Raw genomic sequence first — 11,816 nt, forward strand, 5'->3', positions numbered from 1 at the left:
TTCCCAATTTTTCCTGAGTCTCTCAACTGACATTGCAAATACCTTTTCATACTCTGCCCGAGATACTCTTGAATTTATCGGCAATCCCTTCTTGTAACCACAGACAAACAAAAACAAAGACCACCGAGAGGGTGTAAGGAGGAGGCTGGTTCCAGGTGAAAAGAGACTGGAAGCCTGACATGCACTAGGTCCCTTTGTGGAGTCCCCAGGTAGATTCACCTGTGGATGGAGAAACCCAGGGCGGGGGGGGGCTCTCTATGGACCCCGAGAACACACACACCTGAGTTTCCCCCATCATAGGGGTCTCTGACCTGGTGGTTGGTCACTGGGTCAGAGGTCAGCAGGTAGAACCCACCTCCACCTGATCACCTGTGGACAGGGAAGCCGTGGGGTTGGGATCTCTCTGGGCCCTGAGAACACAGCTGGGTCAGCAGGTGGAGCATCTCCACCTGGTCCACCTATGGACAGGGAAGCTCTGGGATTGGGATCTTGCTGGACTCAGAGCACACCTGGGTCAGCAGGTAGAGCATCTCCACCTGGTAACCTGTGGACAGGGAAGCCATGGGGTTGGGAACTTGATGGGCTGAGAGCACACCTGGGTCAGCAGGTAGAGCATCTCCACCTGGTCCACCTATGGACAGGGAAACTCTGGGATTAGGATCTTGCTGGACTGAGAGCACACCTGGGTCAGCAGGTAGAGCTCACCTCCACCTGATCCACCTGTGGTCAGGGAAGCCGTGGGGTTGGGAACTTGATGGGCTGAGAGCACACCTGGGTCAGCAGGTAGAGCTCACCTCCACCTGATCCACCTGTGGTCAGGGAAGCCGTGGGGTTGGGAACTTGCTGGACTGAGAGCACACCTGGGTCAGCAGGTAGAGCTCACCTCCACCTGGTAACCTGTGGACAGGGAAGCCATGGGGTTGGGAACTTGATAGGCTGAGAGCACACCTGCGTCAGCAGGTAGAGCATCTCCATCTGGTCCACCTGTGGACAGGGAAGCCATGGGGTTGGGAACTTGATGGGCTGAGAGCACACCTGGGTCAGCAGGTAGAGCATCTCCATCTGGTCCACCTATGGACAGGGAAACTCTGGGATTGGGAACTTGATGGGCTGAGAGCACACCTGGGTCAGCAGGTAGAGCATCTCCATCTGGTCCACCTATGGACAGGGAAACTCTGGGATTGGGATCTTGCTGGGCTGAGAGCACACCTGGGTCAGCAGGTAGAGCATCTCCATCTGGTCCACCTGTGGACAGGAAGCTCTGGGATTGGGGTTTCTCTGGGCCCTGAGACCACACCTGGGTCAGCAGGTAGAGCTCACTTCCACCCGGTCCATCTGTGGATGGGAGAAGCCCTGGAACTGGGGTCTCGCTGGGCCCTGTGAGCACACCTGCATCCCCTCCACATCCAGGGTTCCCTGCCCCAGCAGGTCTCACCGGTGCAAACATATCCTTCCACCTGCTCTCCTGCCTCCACCTGTCCCTCACCTGTCCCTCACCTGCCCCGTCCTAGTGAGGTGAGACATCCACCGGCCTGAATCCCAGCTAGATGACTTTAGGAAGAGTGACTCCGTCTAGTTGTGCAAGGGATACCTGCGTCTCCATTTCCTTTATTTGGGTCCAGTATTGTGGAACCCCTTCTCCACCATCCAGAGTGGAGACCCCTCCAGGTGTCAGGGCTGATGGGGGAAGGGGCCGCCCTCGGACATCCCTCACGGGGGGGCCTCCCACATGTCCTCATGCCCAGCCCCCAGAGTTCTCTTCCAGCCCCACCCCCTCTGCTTCTGAGCTACACATGGGGGTGGAGGGAGTCTCTGCGAGGCCGGGGGGCTCTGTCTTGCAGTCCCAGCTGCCTGGGCATACTGAGTCCCACCCTGAATGTGGCATAATTTTATTCTTGGCCTGGTGGCTTAGTCTCTTTCTCTCCCTCCCTCGCCATTTTGGTACCTCCGGTTCTTCTAAGCCTCTGAATTACAAGCCTCACCAGCGACTAGTGATGATGCAGCCTTGTCTCGGCCTTCTCCTTAGTCCTCCACCTACCCAACATCCTCTGCTACGGGTACACTCAGGAACAGCATCTCTATGGTCACAGTCACTCATCCGTCCTCCCTGTGTGATTGGCTACCCTCCCCTGGAGGCCACGCCCTAACTCCGCCTCTCCTCAAACTGTATATAATCCAGGGCTCGTCAAGCCTTGTGGTCTTTAGCTACTGGCGGCCCTGGCATAAGCGTCTACCAACAATAAAGCTACCTCGCTTCATGCCTTAATTGACTCGGCCTCCAGTCCTTTAGACCCGCAGCGAGGTCTCCTGCACGCGCCCCTTGGACCCAGACCCCCGGCTCGAGCCCCTTTTCTGCGTGCGGCAGTGTCGTCTAGCAAGCAGTGAGAAGCTGAGGAGTAGAGGGTCCCCGATAGTTCAGCGGTTGGGCCAAACCGCACCTGAAGATGCCTGTGTCCCGAGACCCTGTGTGCGGAGACTCCACTCCTGCCCCTGGCCAGCCTGGGGACCCCACCCCTTCTCTTTGAAATGCTCCTGGCTCCATCTCCAGGGCTCTGGCTGCTGGGCCCGAAGGGGAGGCTGAGAAGGTTCTGGAAGGCTGCCTCTCTTCTCTGGGCCTGCCCTGGTCCCTCCCCTACCCCAAAGCCTGGAGCCGGCTGGTGTTTTCAGGGCAGAAAGCAGGACTTACAACTCCAATGCAGATTGCAAGCCTACGGCAAGCTGCAAACCGCACAACCGCTCCCCAAATTCCCCAGCGCCCTTTCCTTCTTGACCCTTAAACCCCTGGGGCACTGGGGACTGTGGCCACTTTGGGTGTCAGGCATCCACATCCCGGGAACCTGTGATTTTGTCACGTCACGCGGCAAAGGGACCCCGGCCAGCGGGATGAGTCACGGATGCCGAGATGGGAGACTGTACTGGATGGTGCGGGGAACCCAGTGTCATTGTAGCATCTTTATAGGAGGGGCAGGAGGCTCGGATGGAGGGAGAGGGAAGCAGAGGTCGGAGAGATGAGTCTTGGAGATGGACATCAGTCCAGGGATGATGATGACCGGGAAAGGGATAAGCCACCCTGTGTGCAGTTATTTGGTACCACACCCTGGGGAGCTCAGTCACAGCTCAACCGGAGCAGAGAGAGCCAGGCGCAGGACGATGCTCGGACGGGGCCAGGTCCCTGCTGGCCGCTGGCAGGGAGGATGCAGCTCCAGGCTCCCCGGGGAGGGGTCATTTCATTATGGGGTGGCCTTGCATTATCGGCCTCAACTGGCCTCGAAGCACCCTTCTGAGTCCAAGCGGCTTCACAGGAGATCACATTTTTTTTTTTTTTTACCATTTAGGAAAGAGAAAGTGTGCCCATGTTCGCCACGCTGAGAAAGCAACCCTTGCGGGACTCCCGCCTTGGGGTGCAGGCAGTGCAATTCAGGCGACCTCTTGGACAGTGAGGATCTCTTCGTTTCCGCCTTTCCCTGTGCACGACGCGAGCTCCTCCCAGGTGGCCTGCGGGGGAACCCGGGAGGGACGCTGTTAGCAGCCCATGGGCTCGGTGGGCAGCCACCAGGCTCGGCGGACAGACTGGGGCCCAGGTCTGTGCTGGACGCTTAAGCCAGGACCTGAAGAACCAGCAGGAAGCACCCCTGCAAGGAGCCTGGAAAAGGGACACCAGAGTACAGGGGTGGAAATAGCAGGTGCAAAGGCCCTGAGGCTGGAAAGATGAGGGAGGTGGTGGGGGGAGGTGAAAAGCTGGTTCTGATGCATTTAGGGGAGGAGAGAGTAGAGGATGGAGGGGAGAGGTGGAGCAGGGAGAGGATGTGGGCAGAGCATGTAATTGGAGGCAGGTCACTGGAGCACAGCAGCGGTGGGGTGGTGGGGGAAGGCAGGAAGGGACAAATGAGTCCCAGGGAGGGTCAATGCTTGAGGGGCCTCTGGGGAGACGAGGTCGTTTGTCCCTCAGCCACTCTGGGACTGTCCACAACCCCAGATTTCTCTCTCTCATTCACCTCCTCTCTCTCTTCCTCTTTCCTCTTCCCTCTCTTCTCTCCCCTGCCTCTCCCCTCCCTCTTTCTCTTCCTCCCTGTGTCTCCTGTCCACCTCTCACCCCCCTCTTCTCCCTTCCTTTATCCTCTTTTCTGTCCTTTCCTTTCTTTGCTCTCCCTCCCTCTTCCCCCAGCCCCTTTCTCTGTCTTCCCCCATCTCTCTCTCTCCCTCTCTCTGTTCTTCTGTCTCTTTCTCTCCCCCTCCCTCTCTTTGCATCTTCGTCCTCCTCTCCCTCCTTGTCTTTCCACCTAGCCCTCTTCCTTTTCTTCTCCCCCCCACCTCTATCTCACACGCACACTTGCACACACACACACACACACACACACACACACACACGATTTCCCTTGACACCACTCCCAGATTCGATCCAACCTCCAGTCCCAGGAAAGGCTTTAAAGCAGGAACCTCCATGCACACAGAGAGATGATGCCTCCGAGCTCGGCAGGGGAAACTCAGGTGACCTCCAGGGATCCCAGTATCTTTCCACGGAGACTCGTCCCCCTGCCTGCCCGGACTCACCTGCTGGCTTGTTTGATAGTTGTCGTTCAGTTTATTTTTGATCTGCGGAATCGGAGGGAATAAACTCTGCATCACAAGGAACCTGGAGAGACAAAGATGAAGGTTTCTTCATGGGCCAGAATGGCTGCAGTGTTTCATACCAGAGAAAGTCCAGCCTCAATCCTTCTGAGCATGTCCACTGAAGAAACACAGGATGGTTAACATCTTAGACACAGGAGAAAATAGGAGATGCTGCAAGGAATTGCCCAGAGAATTCTAGAAAGATCTGTCGTGGGCATCTCTATGGATGTCTGTCTATTCTTGCCTCCAAACGTGTTTCACACCAGAAAACCCACATACTGGCGGGAACTTTTGGAAGTTGTCTTTTTCTTGGTCAGGAAAAAGACTGATTTTCTATTAAGCACCCTTGTCTTCCTCACGTATTTGCAAAGTACCATTTGCAAAGAAATTCCCTTTCTTTTCTTAAAAAAATGTACAGAAACTTACCCTTTGACCATTTTGAAGCAAGTGATTCCATGACATTAATTATATCTGCAATATTGGGCTACCATCCCCTTCAGAACGTTTCCATCACCCCCAAACAAAACTCTGTGCCCATGAAGCACTAACTACCCATTCTCCTTCCCCCAGTCCCTGCTAACCTCACATCCATTTTCTGTTTGCTTATTCTAGATACTTCGTAAAAGTGGAACCACACAATTTGCATCATTTTCTACCCAGCTTCTTTCATGAGGCCTCATGGTCTTGTTCGTCAGAACGCCATTCCTTTTCGGGGCTGTATAATATTCCACCATGTGATATATCACGTGGGCTCATCCCTTCATCCATCCATAGCCTAGTGAATGAGGCTATTGTGACTCCACTGCGGTGTTAAAGGATTACCTCTTAAGAAGACATCCGATGGCCAGGCTAAAGACGAGTGTCCCCAGGACTACGAGGATGTAGATATAAGTAGAGCTGGACTCTCTTTCTTCAGTACCTGGTGAGAGAGAGAGAGAGAGAGACCCCCAAGGAGGCATCTTCCATCCCTTATCAACATGGTATTCATTTCCTACCTGCCTCAACGCTAAACAGAAACATCCAGAGCAGAGGGGAAACACTTAAAGAAAAACATTGCATCCCAAATTCTTTGCAAAAAGAAGCTCACGAGGCAAAAGTAACCCTGAGAGCATGAAAAAAGAACCCAACCCAATTGTATCAGGATTGTCCTAACCAAATTCAATTTCCATCACTTTATAATTTTAAATGTTACCCGATAAAATGTGCCACATTGCAAAAAGTATTAAATTTGTTGTTAAAAGGGCTTATCCCAGTGTGGTAGTTAGATTCAGGTGTCAGCTTGGCCAGGTGAAGGCATCTAGTTCTGTTGCTGTGGACATGAGCCAATGGTACGTGAACCTCATCTGTCGCTGATTCCATCTGCAGTTGGCTAGGAGGCATGCCTGCTGTAATGAATGATGTTTGACTTAATTGGCTGGTGTTTAAATGAGAGACTCAATGTAGCACAGCCCAAGCAGCTCAGCATACCTCATCTCAGCACTCACAGCTCAGCCCAGACCTTTGGAGCTGCAGAAAGGAATCACCCCGGGGAAAGTTGTTGGAACCCAGAGACCTGGAGAGAAGGCCAGCAGAGACCATCCTGTGCCTTCCATGTAAGAAAGAATCTCAGTGGAAAGTTAGCTGCCTTTCCTCTGAAGAACTAACAAAATAAATCCCCTTTTATTAAAAGCCAATCCATCTCTGGCATATTGCATTCCAGCAGCTAGCAAACTAGAACACCCAGATAACAAGGAAAATGAAAAGTGCCAACTAGAAGAGAGTTACATTTGTTTAAAACTGTATGCATTAAAATATCAAGCCAATTCCTTGGCCTGCTTTTTAATTGGGTTGTTTGTCTCTTCATTACTGAGCTTTAAAAGCTCTTTATATTCATGAAACTAGACCTTTATCTAATATATGGTTTGCAAATATTTTCTCCCATTCTGTAGATTGTCTTTTTACTTTTTGGGGTGTCTTTTGGTACAACAAAGATTTTAAATTTGATAAGGGCCATTTTATTCATTTTTTGTTTTGTTGCTTGTGGTTTGGATACAGAGTCCAAGAATCCACTGCCAAATCCAAAGTCGTCAACTAATGATTTATTTAGTAGTTCCTTTCAGTTTATGATTTATTGCAAAATAACTATTTCATATAAAATCTAAGGTTTAAGAATAAGTCATTGATTCTGCATCAGTAAGATTTATATATGCATAAAAACGCTTCCTAAAATGTTTTGCAAACTTTTGGAAATGTTTAGAGGGGAAAAAGTTTAGGCTTTTCAAGATCAGATTGGCTTTAGGTCCCAAACTTCAAAGGGTTGCCCACAAACGTGTGGCTCTGACGGTTGCAAAATTACAGGAAGGAAACCAGTTGAATGTGATTGCAATTTAGTTGCCTGGAAATAGCTTTCTCTCGATTAAGAAGAAATAGAGCTCAGTTTTCAATTTCGCTTTCCCCCGAGCGGTGGCTTCATCTTTTCCAGGAGGGTTAGAGGGGCAGGTCCCTTTCTGGTAAGTCATTAATTTGTCCCCTCCTGGGGTTTAGAAACTTCTAAATTCTCCTCTTCCTGGGAGAGTTGGGTTCTTTGGTTACTGCCAAGTCACAGAGGTCAAGCTGTGTGAACCCTTCTCCAGGACTATTCTAGGTTGAATTGTGCAACACCCCTCCCCCCCCCAAAAAAAACCACAGTCAAGCCCTGACCCCTTTTCTTGTGAAAATGTCAAGATTTGGAAATAGGGTCTCTGCAGATGGGATTAGTTCAGATGAGGTCCTAATCTAATACGACTGGGGCCATTATATGAAGAGGGAAATGTGGATATAGACAGACAGATGCAGGGGAGAAGGCAGAGACTGGAGGGAATCGGCCACAAGCCAAGGAGATCCAAGGATGGCTGGCAGCCTCAGAAGCCAGAAGGGAGGCACGGTGTGGAATCACTGTCAAACCCTCCAGGTTGTGGTCTTCAGAATTGTGGGAGAATAACCTGGGGTTTTGAACTGCTCCATGCTTGATAGTTTGGTTACAATATTGAGCTACCCAGTACTTGAAACTTTGTTATATTGTCCAGCTACTTGTTGCTTCAAACTTTGTTATAATGTCCAGCCACACAGTGCTTGATACTTTGTTATAATGTCCAGCCACACAGTGCTTGATACTTTGTTATAATGTCCAGCCACACAGTGCTTGATACTTTGTTATAATGTCCAGCCACCCAGTGCTTCATACTTTGTTATAATGTTCAGCCACCCAGTGCTTGCTACTTTGTTGTAATGTCCAGCCACCCAGTGCTTGATACTTTGTCATAATGTCCAGCTACCCAGTGCTTGATACTTTATTATGATGTTCAAACACCCAGTGCTTGATACTTTGTTGTAATGTTCAGCCACCCAGTGCTTGATACTTTGTTGTAATGTTCAGCCACCCAGTGCTCGATACTTTGTTATGATGGTCAGCAACCCAGTGCTTGATACTTTGTTACACCAGCTCTGGCAGACTAAGACAGGGACACTTTTGGTCTCCTGAGCCTCCCGGTTCAGCTCAGAAATAAATCTAGAGCATGCCACCTGGTGCCATCAAATGCCAAGCACAGTGCTCAGGAGACGCCAATTGTGAGCAGGCTGTCATCACTGTCCCCTGGGGGGCACCGCCCCACTGCAGCCCCCACATCCATCCTGCCTGCTCCTGCCCATGCATGAACACCCCCCCACTCTCAGTGCACTTACCAAACTCTATGGGGTCACTCCAATCACCCCAGTTGGGCATCCGGGAATCTTTGCTTCTCATTTTCAAAGTATATTTTGCTCTGGGGTCATAGCTTGGGAAGTTGTATTTATTTTCAAAATTGCCATGAATGGAAATCTTCGGATACTCAGAGAGAAAGTTAAAGACAGTTGTCACTTGGGTTTGAAAGGGAGGGGTGGGGTGTCTTTTAAATTGCACAACTGCCCTTACTAAAAGATTTAAAAACCACATGCTCTTAATCTAATCGTGAAAACTGTAGACTGAAAAGTGCAATGCTGATACCGAAACAGAACCTTTTAATCATATTACTCAACATGAGTGTTATTTGAAAATATGCAGTCTATGGCATGAATGCATGTCTTCATATTCTGAAAACATTGAATGAATGAGCCGTGCATTCACCAAATGACTGCCCTAAGCACCTTAGATTGTAAATATAATTGCAAAGATTATTTAGCCGCTGTAGTTGAATACCAGTAGACCTGGACAAGGGATTTTAAAGTTACCAGGTTCAATATCTTCCCTTTTTTCATGCAGTTTTATTGAGCTAGATTCATTAATCACACAATCCACCCAAAGTATAATCCATCCATGACAACACAGATGAATCTTGAGGGCATAATGCTGAGTGAAATAAGTCAGACACAAAGGGACAGATGTCATACGATTTCACTACTAACTAACCAGAAAATGTAAACTCATGGTCGTAAAACATAGGTTATGGAGAGAGAGATCAAAGCTGGAGAATGGAAAGTGCTTGCATATTATATACAGAATTGTTAACGAGATTGAACTTAAATGTTTGGAAAGGGGCAGAGGTGAGGGCACCTCATTATTGGGATTATAAGTAATAGGACTTAATTGTAGGTGGACTTGGCTTAAAGTAGTTTACAGGCATGTATGTCAGCAGAAGAAAAGCTTGCTGTTAAAATATGGGATTATATGACACGGTAAACCTTAATGTAGAAGTTATTTAAGATTAACACTCCAAATATAAATAACTTCTTTCATGAACTACTACAAATAAATGATACTTGTACAAGGAGTTAATAATTGGTATATGAGGAAAAAGTATTTCAGGCTACGGACTATAGCTAATGGGAATATATTAATATTCCTTCATCAACAGTAACAAGTGTACCCCACTCAGTAATGGGGGGGATAAGGGATATCCCCCCCATTATGCCTATCTGTTATTTCTCTTTTTGGAGCAATAAAATGCCTTAATTTTGGAATATGATGATGATTTTCCAACCTTGTGAAGACACCGAGAGCCACTGGTTGCCTGCTTTGGATGGATCGCATAGTATGTGAATGTATCCCAACAGAATTGGCCCCAAAATGCAGTTTTACTGAGATACATTCCCACACCATCCAATCCATCCAAAGTATCCAATCGATGGCTCATGATATCATCACATAGTTGTGCATTCATCACCACATTGACATCTTCTTGTGATAAAGGAAGATACTGAGGGTCAGAGAGGTTCCGAGACGGGGGAAATAGCACACAAAGCTACTTGAATGATGAAGATGAATTCTTCACGTTAAGAAGAACAAATCATCTTCTTAAATACTGAATATTCATTTTCCTTTACAATGTGGTGAATGGCCTAGCAATAGAGTATGGATATCAGTCGGGTATAATTCACGTAACTCCTTTCAGCAATGGAGGGAGTCGAGCTTGAAAAGTCGAGCCTGAAGGGACCCCACTCAGCCAAGACTAGGGCACCCCTCTAAACTGAGGATACCCTTGAGGCTGCCTCCATCTTCTGGGATACTCCCCCCCCCCCACTGCAGCCAGGTTTGCCTCTCCACTGTACCCTTTTGCATGCCGTCTTCAGGCTAAGCTAAGGAATCATCTTCCAGAACAAATGCTCAACTTACCGGTTCACTCTCGCCGCAACAAGGACTGCCCTACAAAATACCAGAACAGAAGATCCATTTTCCTCCATTCCTGCATCTTCCACAAGCTCCCCCCCAATCTCTGCCCAGGCGCAGGTCCACTCCCAGCCCTCCGTGCTGCCCGGGGCGATGGTGGGGGGGCCACGTGTGTCTTCCCAAACCTGCTGCTGGATGACCAGTTGGAACTGCAGGTCCTCGCGGGACAGGCGGCGGTAGGTTTTGGGCCTTTCCCACGTGATGAGGCAGTGAGACCTGTTACACGTCACGGAGATGTTGGCAGGCGGGCTGATCCTTTCTGTGAATGAAGCATGACACACCTGGAACCAGAAGACCCCACGTGCTGCCTCTGCTGAACCACAGTGGCAGGGGGCACTGTATCCTACTGGCCTGAAATTGATGGTCAGCGGCCAGCCCCGAGGCGCCTGGTTGTTGTCACTCCTGGCTGCTATGAGCGGAGAGGGGCAACTCGGGGTCAGGAGACTGTAGCAGGAAGGGGGAGGGGCTTGAAAGGAAAGAGGAGGATACAGAGGGCCAGAGAGGACACCAAGCTAGGGAAACACCACACGCAAGTCGTTGGGTGTTGTAGTTCAGACGTGAAGGAAGAAATAACCTCCAGAAGACCTCGAGCATGCCCTGGAAGTGGGCAGCCCACAGGTGGAAGGGTGGGTTTGGCAGAGAGGAGGGGTCAGCGCTAGGAAGGAGTCCCCACCCTCCCCTTGTGTACGGCGCTCTAAGAGGAGAAAAAGCTGGCAAAAAGGAGACAAGTCCAGTGGTCCAGGATGCGAGGAAGGGGTCGGATTTCTTAGAAGGTTCTGGATGCTGAGAAGAGTGGAGAAGTCAGTGAACAGCGTAGGTTCAATTACCTGGACACGGGACCCCCCCCCCCCCCAGTGGGCTGTGAGCAGTCCCAGGTTACCTGAAGTTAGAGAAACAGGGGACAATGTGAGGTGTGGAGATGGCCGGAACAGGGGCACATGAAGGAAGAGTCAACTAAAGGCAATGCTTGATCAAGGGAGAAAAATGCACATTTTCAAAGATCAGAAAAAACCCTTGTGGAAGGCTGAGGGTGGGGAGAACCCCCCAGAGAGGAGGGAAGCCTGGCTGAGATCCAGCAAGAGCCCTCGAAAGAGGAGTGACCTGGTCCCCTGACCAGGCAGAAGTTGTAGAGATGGGTCGTAGTTCAGAGGTCTCCAGGGGCTGGGCAGAGGGCAAAGGGGGACTTGCGCCTTGCTGGGCAGAGAGCTTGCAAATTTTGGAACATGTAAAAGAAACTTTTTTTAAAAAAGCAAAGCAAACACCACCCAGAAAACCCTAAGACTCCCGACCCCAGCCTGGAGTTGCTGGTTTAGAGCCTTTACCCTGACTTTTCTGGTGCCGGGATCTCTCTAAGTAAGTCGGGGAGATGTGGAAATGTGTACAGACCCCAAATGGGGTGAGGGAAGGCTGTGCCTGGCTACCACATGGAAATGGCAGTCCCTAAGGGGCCGGCATCTCTCCCACCCCTGGTCGGAACATCTCCCCATTCACCCCGGAAACCCCCGCATGTGCGGCTGAGCTGACATCAGGACTTGGGGATTTGGAG

General features: G+C 50.0%; 1 protein-coding gene across 2 annotated transcripts in view; it reads right to left on the minus strand.

Annotated features, from left to right (window-relative positions):
- Positions 1 to 2,937: 2,937 nt before the first annotated feature.
- CSF2RA (colony stimulating factor 2 receptor subunit alpha) overlaps positions 2,938 to 11,816 on the minus strand; it is a 28,572-nt gene continuing 19,693 nt past the window's right edge. Inside the window, exons 7-12 of one of the 2 annotated variants that reach the window (XM_077146049.1) lie at positions 10,396 to 10,529; positions 10,217 to 10,246; positions 8,311 to 8,446; positions 5,434 to 5,530; positions 4,552 to 4,633; positions 2,938 to 3,495 (exon numbers count right to left, since the gene is read on the minus strand). In XM_077146049.1, the coding sequence (XP_077002164.1) occupies positions 3,418 to 3,495; positions 4,552 to 4,633; positions 5,434 to 5,530; positions 8,311 to 8,446; positions 10,217 to 10,246; positions 10,396 to 10,529 (557 nt within the window). In that variant the 3' untranslated portion in view covers positions 2,938 to 3,417. Of the gene's footprint in view, positions 3,496 to 4,551; positions 4,634 to 5,433; positions 5,531 to 8,310; positions 8,456 to 10,216; positions 10,247 to 10,395; positions 10,530 to 11,816 lie in introns of both variants that reach the window. The other variant, XM_077146048.1, reaches the window with a different exon arrangement.

This window comes from Tamandua tetradactyla, chromosome X, assembly GCF_023851605.1.
Source record: "Tamandua tetradactyla isolate mTamTet1 chromosome X, mTamTet1.pri, whole genome shotgun sequence".
Lineage (NCBI taxonomy): Eukaryota > Metazoa > Chordata > Mammalia > Pilosa > Myrmecophagidae > Tamandua > Tamandua tetradactyla.